The following is a 12,933-nucleotide window of genomic DNA, read 5'->3' as shown; positions in this document are numbered from 1 at the left end:
GAAGGAATCAGAGAGGCATGGAGTCAGAGAGGGAATCAGAGAGGCATGGAGTCAGAGAGGGAATCAGAGAGGCATGGAGTCAGAGAAGGAATCAGAGAGGCATGGAGTCAGAGAGGGAATCAGAGAGGCATGGAGTCAGAGAGGGAATCAGAGGCATGGAGTCAGAGAGGGAATCAGAGAGGCATGGAGTCAGAGAAGGAATCAGAGAGGCATGGAGTCAGAGAAGGAATCAGAGAGGCATGGAGTCAGAGAAGGAATCAGAGAGGCATGGAGTCAGATAGGGAATCAGAGAGGCATGGAGTCAAAGAAGGAATCAGAGAGGCATGGAGTCAGAGAAGGAATCAGAGAGGCATGGAGTCAGAGAGGGAATCAGAGAGGCATGGAGTCAGAGAAGGAATCTGAGAGGCAGGGAGTCAGAGAGGGAATTAGAGAGTCAGAGAGGGAATCAGCGATTCAAAGAGGGAATCAGGGATTCAGAGAGGGAATCAGAGAGGCATGGAGTCAGAAAGGGAATCAGAGAGGCAGGGAGTCAGAGAGGGAATCAGAGAGGCAGGGAGTCAGAGAGGGAATCAGAGAGGCAGGGAGGGAGACATGGAGAAAGGGGCTGTGGTGAGCCTCTGAATTAGATTACTCAATGAGCTCTCAACTTGATGCCACTCAGACTCAAATGGAGTTCTCTCTCTCTCCTCTCTCTCTCTCTCTCTAGACTCTCATGCATGACAACAGAAAGGGGGGGGGGGGGGATCAGACAGGGCCTGAATAATTGAGTCTTAAACATGAATATATTTTAGGTACTATTTTTTTGTGTGTATCTTTGATGGACTGTCTGAGACAAGAAGGGATACCTGAGGCCCTGACACTATCTCTAGGCAGTTTACTGATTCCATTTTTTTGTTGTCAGTGTATGTTTTATGGTTTAGGTTTTGGGACTGTTACTATTCAAAAGAGATGAGTTGAGGTTGAAAGACCATGTCAAATAGAATGGGACTGATAATTACTTTCACATACATTTCAAATTAAGTATTCAGATATTTTTTTATTTTAAAAGTAGTTGAATATTGGAATGTACTTGGAAAGTATTGGCATGTATTTGAAAATGCTCAAATACACACCATGCATTTAATCCAGGTATTTGAAAATAGTATTTGAAAATACTTTCAAAGAGTAGGCTATTTTATATAACAAATAATCAAATAGACATGTATTTGAAACCCAGACTGATTAGGTGAGAGATAAGGAAAGGGAAGGACACAAAGGAGCAAGATAAAGCTTCCTAGAGAGTGTAGCAGAACTGGGAGAAGAGTGCTGAGGTTTCTACACTGAGAAAAAGCTCTGGATCTACAATTACTTAATTAATGGAGATCGTACGGCCCTATAGTACAACCTCCATAACTCACTAACCACAGTCATCATTCAGCCATGCTCTATAACAAAATGGACTCAGTTGCAATGGTGGCCTTAAACTTAAACTCTTAAATCTGTTTTAACATGCGCAATTGGCTGTTAAATGTAAAATGTAAAAAATACAGGAGTCTAGGGGAACACATGATGACCTCAGATTATGATATACTAACATGGAATAGAAGGCTGAATGACATCACCACCTGAGAAACCAGCAGGAAATGAATGGGCAGAATCAAGAGTACTGTAACCATAGAACTAGGAAAAGAGACTCGGCTCTCTCTTATTCCATCATATGGAGTGTAGTACTGGATCACTGGTAGGACATGCTACACAGGGTTTTTAGAGAGGATGGCTGTCTTTGTGAGGAAAAATTAAAGTCTTGCAATTCTTTCCCCACCCACCCATTCCCTGATGCATTTTTCCTGTCCCATCCCTGTCTTCATAATGAATTGGTTGCCATGGCTTCAGTTGCCTAGTAACAGACCCGTCAAATGCTCCTAATAATCCTGGGCTGTTGACAGTGAGCTGTGACTTAGGGAGGGTGTGTGTGCACGTGCATCCACATGTGTGTGTTCTGCCTGAGTGCGTGCACTGTAAGCGAATAAATGTTTATATGCGGTAGTGTGTACTGTGTGTATGTGAGGAGAAAACAAAGTACAAGTGATTTCTGGTTGGAGTGGTGTACAGTGGACATACATTTCACAGAGCTGCTACAGTGACATGTGATTGCACTCTAAGCCCCATAGACATAGTAGAGGTGTTAAATTAAAGTGTCCCGTGACTCCAGAGGATCCAAAATAGGACCACACGTTCTACACTTCTAAAATCTCCTAAAAAGGGTAAGCATACTTTCTCACGCTGTTAATATGAAAGTCATAATTGACAAAGTTAAGCTAATAGAATTTCATGTTAATGAATGGGGAATTGTGTCCAATAGGAAACTGGGTTTCACAGCAGATAGGATGACAGAGTAGGACCATTCTTGGGTTAGCTACTGAAACACTCACCAACTATGAGGTGTTTAAACAGAATTTAACATCAGAGTTTAAGATCTCAATAATGCTCTTGTGGCAACGAGCAGGTGTCCACATACTTTTGGTAATGCACTGTATGTTATGAATTCTAGCTAGGTGTTAGAGTTAAGGGGTTAGGGTTAAGTCTTTGAGTTAGGTTAAGGGTTAAAGTTAGGGTTAGGGAAGGGTTAGCTAACATGTTAAGTGGTCGCAAAGTAGCTAAAAAGTAGTAAGTAGTTAAAAAATAGCTAATTAGCAAAAATGCTAAAGTTTTCCGTGATGAGATTCAAACTCGCAACATTTAGGTTGCTAGACATTTGCGTTATACGACCACCCATCCACCCCGACCAACCACTGCCTTAACTAACCAAATGCCTTATGTTACCATACCAGACATAACACATCATACTAATTTGGGTGTCCTGAATTTACATTTGCTATGTTAAGTCTAGTCTATGAGACCAGGCTGCTGTGAGAGTAAAGCATAAATCATAGTCCACAGACACTGAGACGCGACAGTCCGGCGTCCCATTGTGACATAGCACTCAGACCACCATCGAATGTGAACCTTGCAGTAAACCAACGCGACTCTGGAACGCTGGAACGCGTACTCTGTTAATTTGAATGTGTTGGCAGTTGGAGAAATTGCTCGAGCTGCGCTGAGAATTCGAAAAGTTTGAAAGCCAGCGGTGCAATATTCTAGAACACTGGTGTGTGTAGGCATACACGTTTTGGACTATGATAGACACTTTCGACTTTAGGGTCCTTGAGGAATGTATACATTGTAAATCACAATTGTTATGGTATGGGGGTGTATTGGGGAAATCCATCACAGTAAAATGTTGAATCCATTCAAATTAATCATGGAAGCTTCTTGAATTGAATTTATCCTGGAATGAAATGTTGTTTATAGGCTGAACATTTAATTGAATCTTGCAGAGCCCAGAGATTGAAGGAGGCTGCAGTGAGCAGCAGCACAGTGTACAGACACAGAGAGAGGGGTGGGGTGGAGTAACAAGCACTAAAGACAGCTACAGAGCATCGGGTGATAAAATGTGAGGTAATGCCAGCTCAAAATATTCAGGTAGCATTACAAAACAGGGAGAGAGAGATACCTTGATTAAAATAAACGTGTAGTGTGTATAGAGACACCTATTTTTGAGGCTCTGGCAATTATAATGAAAAATAATAATGGAAAACGTTGTGTATGATATTCTTGAGGCAATTGTATTATTTTGTGTGCCTTAATGTACAGTGGATATACAGTACCAGTCAAAAGTTTGGACACACCTACTCATTCAAGGGTTTTTCTTTATAAAGGGTGGCTACTTTGAAGAATCTAAAATCTATTCTGATTTGTTTAACACTTTTTTTGGTTACTACATGATTCCATGTGTTATTTTGTTATTTGTATTTTTATCATATGTGTTTTTTCCATATGTGTTATTTCACAGTTTAGATGTCCTCACTATTATTCTACAATGTAGAAAATAGTTTTAAAAAATAAAGAAAAATATAAACTCAACATGTAAAGTGTTGGTCCCATGTTCCATGAGCTGAAATAAAAGATCCCAGACAGTTTCCATACGCACAAAAAGCGTATTTCTCTCATTGTTGACATCCCTGTTTTTGAGCATTTCTCCTTTGACAAGATAATCCATCCACCTGACAGGCCTGGCATATCAAGAAGTTGATTAAATGCCATGATCCTTACACAGATGCACCTTGTGCTGGGAACAATAAAAGGCCACTCTAAAATGTGCAGTTTTGTCACAGATGTCTCAAGTTTTTAGGGAATCCATAGATTAGGGCCTAATGAATTTAGTTCAATTGATTGATTTCCTTATATGAACTGTAACTCAGTAAAATCATTGAAATTGTTGCATGTTGAGTTTATATGTTTCTTCAGTATATAAGGTAGTGCCATTCGAATCGAACCTTAATTGAATTATGTAGGGGTGGCTCCTCACTCACTCCAGAGATTTGTATTTACTTGAAACAAAGCATTAACACAGGATTGAACCTCCTCATTAATACTTCATCTTAATTAAGGCCTGTGTGTCTAGAGTGCTCAGGGAGAGGGGAGGGCTCTGCCGGTTGGCCGCGGGGTGGGATGGTGAGGGGGGCTCTGCCCATAGGCCACGGGGAGGGATGGTGTGTTCAGGGTCTAGGGGGGGGAGAGCTTCCTGCTGTGTACTGCTACCCTAGTATCTACTCCTCTTTCCCCTCTTCCCTCCTCTCTCCCTCTGTAACTCTAACGATGACGGAGTGAACAGGTAAGGAGTGTAGAGAGTCCCAAAGCACAGTGGGTGGGCTGCTGCCTTCCTCTTCACGCAGCAGGGTTCTGGTGTAGACACCCTGAGAACAAATGGAGGGGGAGCCTCTGGCTCTGACCTTATTTAGTGTAAACTGCTTAGGGTCCTAAGCTCAGTCCCTAAGGATGCCTACTTATGCCAGAGAAAAGAGGCTTGCGTCTCGAGCCACAGCACCGGATCCATAACAAGTCTGTATATTCATATGATTGGTTCCTAGAACTTATATAGAACATAGAATTTACAGTATACAAATGAGTTAATTTGCCTAGTCCCTTGTTTAACATTGCAAAACACTACATATTGTACGCAACAACAAATAAGTGTGTAAATGAGACAACAGAGACTTTATAACTTACAACCCTCTTGTTGTTAAACTATGTTTAATTGCACTTGCCCACCTATCACTCTCTCTCCTCCTATCGCTCTCTCTTTCTCTCTCTCCTTCAATCTCTCTCTGAGCATATCTTGTGATTTGCTCAGAGCACCATGATGTTTTGTGTAACCTTTTAAACAGCCGTCCAGTCTTCAAACTGAACTCCTCACTCAGTCACAAGCTACTGGATTCACACCACATGCCTGCAGCCTCCCATATCTCTCTCTCTCTCTCTCTCACTCTCACACACACACACACACACACACACACACACACACACACACACACACACACACACACACACACACACACACACACACACACACACACACACACACACACACACACACACACACACACACACACACACACACACACACACACACACTCACTCTTGCAGTATGTCTAGTATTAATCATTTTAGTACCGGGGACTTTTAATGGAATATGAAATCTATCAGGCCACAGATTTTTATTAATCTCATAGATATTGTACATCTTGGGAAAAGCCTCATGCATGACAGAGCTCTACTTGCTGCATCTGTACTGATGTCAGTCAGACTGTTCTTTTCACATTTGGCTTCACCAACTGCCCAGCACTCCCCTGTGCTCAAACTATGATTCACTGCATGACCAACAACTGTTTCCTTGTTCTTCTTTGATATATAACAACTCCTCTCCCCAGTAATATATGAATATATATTTCAGTATGACAGTGATTTAGGGAGCTGTTAACTCTTTACACGCATGGGAATTGGCCTACTGTATATGGATAGGGCTAAATTGAAATGTTTCTTACAGAAGAACTATGAAAAGCATATGCATAACCATGGTAGCAATTGAAAGGGAACAGTTTGGAGATTATGGGGAAATTATTAGACACAAGACTGTTTGTGTACAGGTTTGGATAGATTTTAGCCATGTTTTCAATTTAAATGTAAAAGTACAATAATCAGTGCAGCTTCTCAAGTCCATGGCCATTGCATTCCAGTATATTGTAGCTCTAACAGAGAAGGCCGATTTTACTGTGTTGAAAAGGGACAACCCTCTAGTTACTGCCCTTGTTATCCTGGAGGTGCTTTCCTTGAGCATGATATGCCGGCATAGGGGTGGAGGGACAAGACCATGCAGGATCTTAAAGACAAGGCTTGCGTCTACATTCTGCTTAAAGCTATCCAGACTAAATAAATTATGTTTGTAAATGATATGACAATGGTGGTAACTGTTTGGTTTGTTATCAAAAATCTTAAGTGTTTGTTTGTAGAGTGATTCAATTGGTTTCAGGATAGTAACTCCTGCTTGTGACCAGCATGTGAGGCAACATCTCAGATGTGAGATATATAGCATGCATATATATATAGTTTGGCGGCCTCCAGAGGAAGGAAAGGTCTTGGCAGCGTTAACCACCTTCATAAAAATGACAAGGGATGGAGTGAGAGGACTAACTGAGGTCTCCAAGTGACCACACTCCTCTCCAAAGTGTGCACAGTCCCTGAGTCATTTCTTTTTTTTTCTTCTTTTTTTTTTAACCCTTTTTTCTCCACAATTTCGTGGTATCCAATTGTTGTAGTAGCTACTATCTTGTCTCATCGCTACAACTCCCGTACGGGCTCGGGAGAGACGAAGGTTGAAAGTCATGCGTCCTCCGATACACAACCCAACCAGCCGCACTGCTTCTTAATACAGCGCGCCTCCAACCAGGAAGCCAGCCGCACCAATGTGTAGGAGGCTACACCGTGCACCTGGCAACATGGTTAGCGCGCATTGCGCCCGGCCCGCCACAGGAGTCGCTGGTGCGCGATGAGACAAGGACATCCCTACCGACCAAGCCCTCCCTAACCCGGCCAATTGTGCGTCGCCCCACGGACCTCCCGGTCGCGGCCGGTTACGACAGAGCCTGGGCGCGAACCCTCCCTGAGTCCTTTCAATGCACTTGTATGACACAAAGAAGAGTCTTCAACTATAAGGTGCTTTTTTGAGCTCTCCTAACTGTGCCTCTGAGGAACTAGAGCAAGCACACTTGTAGTTGTTTTGTTTGGAACACAGACCACCATCACACAATTACTGTTGTTGTTTATGTAACAGTATAACTTTAAACCGTCCCCTCGCCCATACCCGGGCGCGAACCAGGGACCCTCTGCACACATCAACAACAGGCACCCACGAAGCGTCGTTACCCATCGCTCCACAAAAGTGACGTCACCGATTGAAATGCTATTTAGCGCGCACCGCTAACTAAGCTAGCCGTTACATTTACACAATCCAAAAACGGCCCAATATTAATTAGCAATCTGGGTCAGGTGAGCATAATTTGAAAGCTTGTTCTACTGCCACCATGACTAGCTAAATTCTAAAATACGATGTTATAGTGTTAGGCTTTCACAAGGCTATTCACAGAAACGGAACGTAATTGTGATGCGCATAGAAAGGAGTCATGAGTACATTCAGCTGCACGTTCTGTTTGGCTTGCTTGTATGACTGCGATCTGGACTCAGAGGTAGACAAAACATAGTAAACGAAAATCCAGGACACTCAAATTAGTATGATATGTTACGTTTGGTATGGTATGTATTAATTTGTGGATGTCTATCATCCATTTGGTATGATATGTTACAAATTCCAATTCGTATGATAGTGTATGTTCCGAATTGCAATTCGTACAGTATTTACGAATTTACAATACGCAAATGATCTGCTACGAATTCCAATTTATTGTGGCTAAAGTTAACTAGATGGCTAACGCTAACGTTAGCTAGGCTAGGGGTTGGGTTGGGGGTAAGGTTAGGGTTGAGTTTAGGAGTTAGGTTAAAGGGAAGGGTTAGCTAACATGCTAAGTAGTTGAAGGTAGCTAAAAAGTAGTAAGTAGTTGTAAGGTTACAAATGAGCTAAAATGCTGAAGCTCTCGAAATGAGATTGGAACACGCAACCTTTGGGTTGTTAGACGTTCATGTTTTTCTCCTTAAGTTAAATTCTGTCTTATGTAGCCATACCAAACATAACATATCATACTAATTTCAGTCTCCCGGATATTTGTTTATGTCTAATCTGAGACTAGCCTGTTGTATGACATCAAAGCAGTAGTTATTATAATCTTTAACGTCTCATTCATTTCCAGCATTTCCCTCACTCAGATGACAAAAATGTCCAAAAGTTGTTCAATTAGCGGGAGTGATGGGGCAACTTGTCTCATGTGGTGCTCATGTTCAGAACGGCTGTCAGTCAAAATCCTACAGCGCTGTGAAGAGCAGAGCATGAGCTCTGACGTAATTTATAGCATTTTACTGTACAGCCACTGCATTCCAATTTAGGCGATTATCAGGGCCCAAATCTGCCATTTTCAACACGTATATGGGTACAAGTGTAAAGGTCTACGGTCCTCTTTGGGTTTTCATTTTGTATTTCATGTGTTTTAGAGGTTTGAAACACAAACCTTCACAACAAATTGCATTTTTGGGAGCATGTGATCTTGACAGTTATGACTGTGGCCCTCATGGCTACACATTTGAACAGAACTGGCTCCCATTCATGAATTTGGAAAACATCCTAGGAGGAAAATAACATTTATCCTAGGGGTTTGGATAATACACAGCTGACATCTCCGAGGCAGCACAAACAAATGGGTCTTGGTCTGGTAGCAGAAAACTAAGAACCACAAGATTGTATATTTCTTAATTTAATATGCCTCCAAAAACACAATCTTGCAATCATAGAAAGAAAACAGACAGTGAAGTTGTGTTTTGGGCAAAGCCAATGTCAGGCAGGCTATGCTTTTGCTCCCATGGCTAAAGCTCAAAGGCAGAGTAAATATGTCATCCCTGGGATGGGCTTAAGAAATGTACTCAACCTATCAAGTTTATTCTGTCGCTTAGTCCATCTGTACACACTGAGAATTGTTCCTGTTCATGGTTATGTTCAGTGTAAAATACCATGGAAATTCCCTGAAACGTATTTCAAATCAACGGTATTACATTTCATACTCATTTCACCCATTTGTCTTACGTCAGAGAGGGCAAGGCTATCTGTACATCTGTACATCATCTGACCTCAAAAACAAGACTTTGATGTGTTTTTTAACTGTGCACAGTTCCAGTAACTCATTTAGTGCTCATCATGTGGGCAGTAACAGTTCTCTACTCATGCTAAGCTTGAAGTGAGAGAGAAAACCTGCTCTGTTTGTTTCCGGGTTGAGAGTTCAAGTGCAGGTCTTTGACCGAGTCTCCAGCCCAGGTTTACACAACATATGAACCACACCTTTGGCTGTGTTCTCATTGTGTTTTCATTTTCAATTCGTTTTTGGAAACATATTTTATTTTTTGGAAGATTAAGCAGTTACAGAAAATCATACTCACAATCACTAAAAATGACTAACTTAACGTCATCTTCAGCTTTAGCCCAACGTCAGCCTCTTTCTCTTACATGTCAATAGGGTGTGTCTCACGTGAGGGAATAACAATTTTCTCATGATTGCCTCTTCTCTCTCCCTTTCCATCCCTCCTCTCTACAGAGTCGTATGGCAGAAAGCCTGCGTCTGTTTGACTCCATCTGCAACAACAACTGGTTCACCAACACCTCACTCATCCTCTTCCTCAACAAGAAGGACCTGTTGGCCGAGAAGATCAAGCGCATCCCTCTGACTGTGTGCTTCGCCGACTACAGAGGTCAGAACACCTACGAGGAAGCGGCAGTCTACGTGCAGCGGCAGTTCGAGGACCTCAACCGCAACAAGGAGACCAAGGAGATTTACTCGCACTTCACCTGCGCCACAGACACCAGCAACATCCAGTTTGTGTTCGACGCCGTCACGGACGTGATCATCCAGAACAATCTCAAGTACATTGGGCTGTGCTAGGACTGGGGATAGGGTGGGGAGGGGAGAGAGGGCTGCGTGGCAGCAGTAGACCCATTCGCTACCAGGCCCGTTACACACAAAGCCTGTCTGTCAGTCTCTTTGAGGAAGTGTAGGAAAGAGAGAACCTGCAAGGTGGAGCAAGGGGGTTGGGATTGTCAGGGACGGCTATAGGATCAACTGATCTGCTTGAAATATTAGAGTTGAGGGTCAAAGGTCAAGGTGGGATTTACCCAAGGTCAGCATAAATGTGTTTGCACTGAATATATGAGTATGTAGAGACACACACACACACACACACACACACACACATGCTTATGTTTGCTCACACACAAGGACTTGGGATCAACTGTCAAGCACTTGTTTGGCGTGGAAACAATGGAAACTGAAGACAACCCCTACCCTCTGCCTGCCAAATCTGGTATTGAGCAGGAGTTCTTGACTGGCAGTTTCAGAGTTACGTTTGTCATTTTAGGTTGTTTGATTTGCCTCAGTCAATTAATGCTGCTTTGCGAAAATCAAGAAATTCCTGTGGATTTTCCCCTAAAAAGCTGGACAGCGGGTTTACCTGGCAAGGTATAGGGAGATGGTGAGTCACAGGTGTCCTGGGAAAATAGTTGGAGGACATGACTTATGTCACAGGGTTTCTATCCAAAGGAGAAAACTGCCACAGTTGAAAGCTGAAGTAAAGGGTATTTTCTACACACACACTGTATCTCATTTCTTGAGGGCTAAAATGGCTCTTTAAGGTTATCTGTTGTCCCTCTTCATTTTGTTTTCTGTTTTTTTTTGGTTAAAAAAAAATGTATGTTTGTCAAACCTGCCCCTTAGAGCAGGTCTCTGACCTGCCAGGAGAGTGTTACACTCCATAGAGTGGATGGTGTTCTCTAAGATCATTCCAGTTTTCAGCAACAAAGACATCAAAAACAGTGCCAATTTTAGTGTAAATAAAAACAGATCCCATCAATAAATGTTGGTTTTATTGACAGAAACATTAAAACATGCATGATTTTGTTAATTGGGATATTGGTCATTTTTTTATTTTGGATTTGTTTTCTGTTATTTTAGGTTTAACTAATATATTCCCTAAAATATATATACAAGTCAAACACTGTGTACGATTGTACAGCTGTTGTCTAAGAGGAATTTATTGAAAAGAGTACTATAAATTGAGATTATGATGAAGATGGTGACGATGATGACGCCAATGACAAGCTCATTACAAACCCAGCATGAGATGATAGAGTGGGTTGGGGAGGGTTAAAGGGAAAAAAGTTTGAAGACTGCAAAAAATATGAATGCGAAAAAACAAACGCTTCAGTTTAATCCTCCTTGCGCTATCTACATGGTAATTGTTATACAGTGGGTATGATGTGTACATATACTGTAAGGTTCACTCTGTTAAAACAATAAATAAAAGGTTGAGCTGGAATACTGTAAGTGAGAGAGAGAGAATGTGAGAGTGAGAGAAAGAGAGAATGTGTGAGAGAGAGAGAATGTGAAAGAGAGAGAGAGAGAGAGAATGTGAGAGAGAGAGAGAGAGAGAGAGAAAGCCCTGCTCTACTTCTCTCCTCCAACCCTCACCTTTTCAGCGAAGAGGAAACAACTCAGCTAAGGGCTTCAGGCTTGACTTTACATGATGTTCACTTCAACAAAAAACAACCAATTTAGCCAAACAATAAAAATAATAAATAAAATGAATTATGCAAATTCTGGTTGTGCAGAGAATGTGTTTTTGGGTGGTGGTCATGGGTAGGATGGGAGTACAGGAAAATACAGTACACACTACTATGTTTCAGATCTTTATGAGAACAGGCTCCACACCATGCTGATGAAGCACTGGTATTATGTTTTGCTGTCTCGTATGCCTTTAATTCTAATCTAACACCACACCCGCCAACAAAAAAATAAATATCTAATTTTTGAGTGGGACATGCTGTTCCTAAGCCATCTCTCTCTCTCTCTCTCTCCTAAATCACAATTAAAAGAGCCTGTTCTTATCTGAGTTACCATGCTACACTACAAGGGAGGGACAAATAACTAACACACAATTTGAGTAGGCAATTAAGTTACGAGTAAATTGTTGCAGCAGAGATTTGACAGGGTGGCAGAAGTGGCTGGGATAGCCCAAATTCAACTCAGAGCACAAACCCTGATTGACTCCCTTCCTACTGCTAATGGTTCCACGGGTCATTGTTTGGCCAGCCACAGCGCCTGCTTCTTATGGCTGGTTTATAGTCTGTCTATCGACATGTCTGTAGACAATTGTCGAAGCGACATCATGAACATTCCATTGTCTTCCGACATCAAACTTGTCATTGTTATTATGAAAGGCCAGTTTGTAGACAATTACAATGCGATAAGTGTCGCTGGTCAAAACAACATTTCATTTATACTCTGGTGGAACGTCTGTAGATTGTCGCTGTGACTGTCAGTTTCCTTGTAGCACTGACATGAAAAAAGTCTCTGCGACTGTCGCAACATCCATTGTCGTGGTTACCGGAATGCCACAGTTCTAAAATGATCAGATAGAATGAGCTACTTTTATTTCGTCACACTGTGGCAGTAAGTGATTTTCTGTAAGCTCGCCATTACCTTGCAAATAATAATGTTGTTGAGTTTACTTTCTTGTAATAATGAATAAAAAGATGCTAAAGTTAAGACATTGTCAGCTACCCTCTGGTCATTATCTGAACTGGCTAGCCAGCTAGCTATCTAGTATTTTAATAACGAACCAAAACATTGTTTAAAAAAATTGCTTTTAGTTTCCTGGCTTGATGATTGGTTGACATTTTCCAAATACATTTTTAAAACAGATGGGTTTATTGGTGTTAAAATAGAGAAATGATGCTATCTGGAGCACCTCGCTGCTTATACTTTTTCATAACGTTCATAAGTTTGGTGTCGGACGACAATAGAATGTTCACGATGTCGCTACGATTGTCTACATGTCGAGAGACGGACTGTAAACCAGCCATTTAAC

General features: G+C 41.8%; 1 protein-coding gene across 4 annotated transcripts in view; it reads left to right on the top strand.

The window, feature by feature from the left end:
• gnaz (G protein subunit alpha z) overlaps nucleotides 1-10,921 on the top strand; it is a 44,792-nt gene extending 33,871 nt beyond the window's left edge. For all 4 annotated transcript variants that reach the window (XM_021602590.3, XM_021602591.3, XM_090234640.1 and 1 more), the window contains one exon: nucleotides 9,609-10,921. In XM_021602590.3, coding sequence (XP_021458265.1) covers nucleotides 9,609-9,953 — 345 coding nt within the window. In that variant the 3' untranslated portion in view covers nucleotides 9,954-10,921. The remainder of the gene's footprint in view (nucleotides 1-9,608) is intronic.
• Nucleotides 10,922-12,933: the final 2,012 nt, after the last annotated feature.

The sequence above is a fragment of the Oncorhynchus mykiss genome, chromosome 5 (genome assembly GCF_057628025.1).
Source record: "Oncorhynchus mykiss isolate SJ-2025 chromosome 5, ASM5762802v1, whole genome shotgun sequence".
Lineage (NCBI taxonomy): Eukaryota > Metazoa > Chordata > Actinopteri > Salmoniformes > Salmonidae > Oncorhynchus > Oncorhynchus mykiss.
This window is presented reverse-complemented; position numbering and strand designations above follow the sequence as displayed.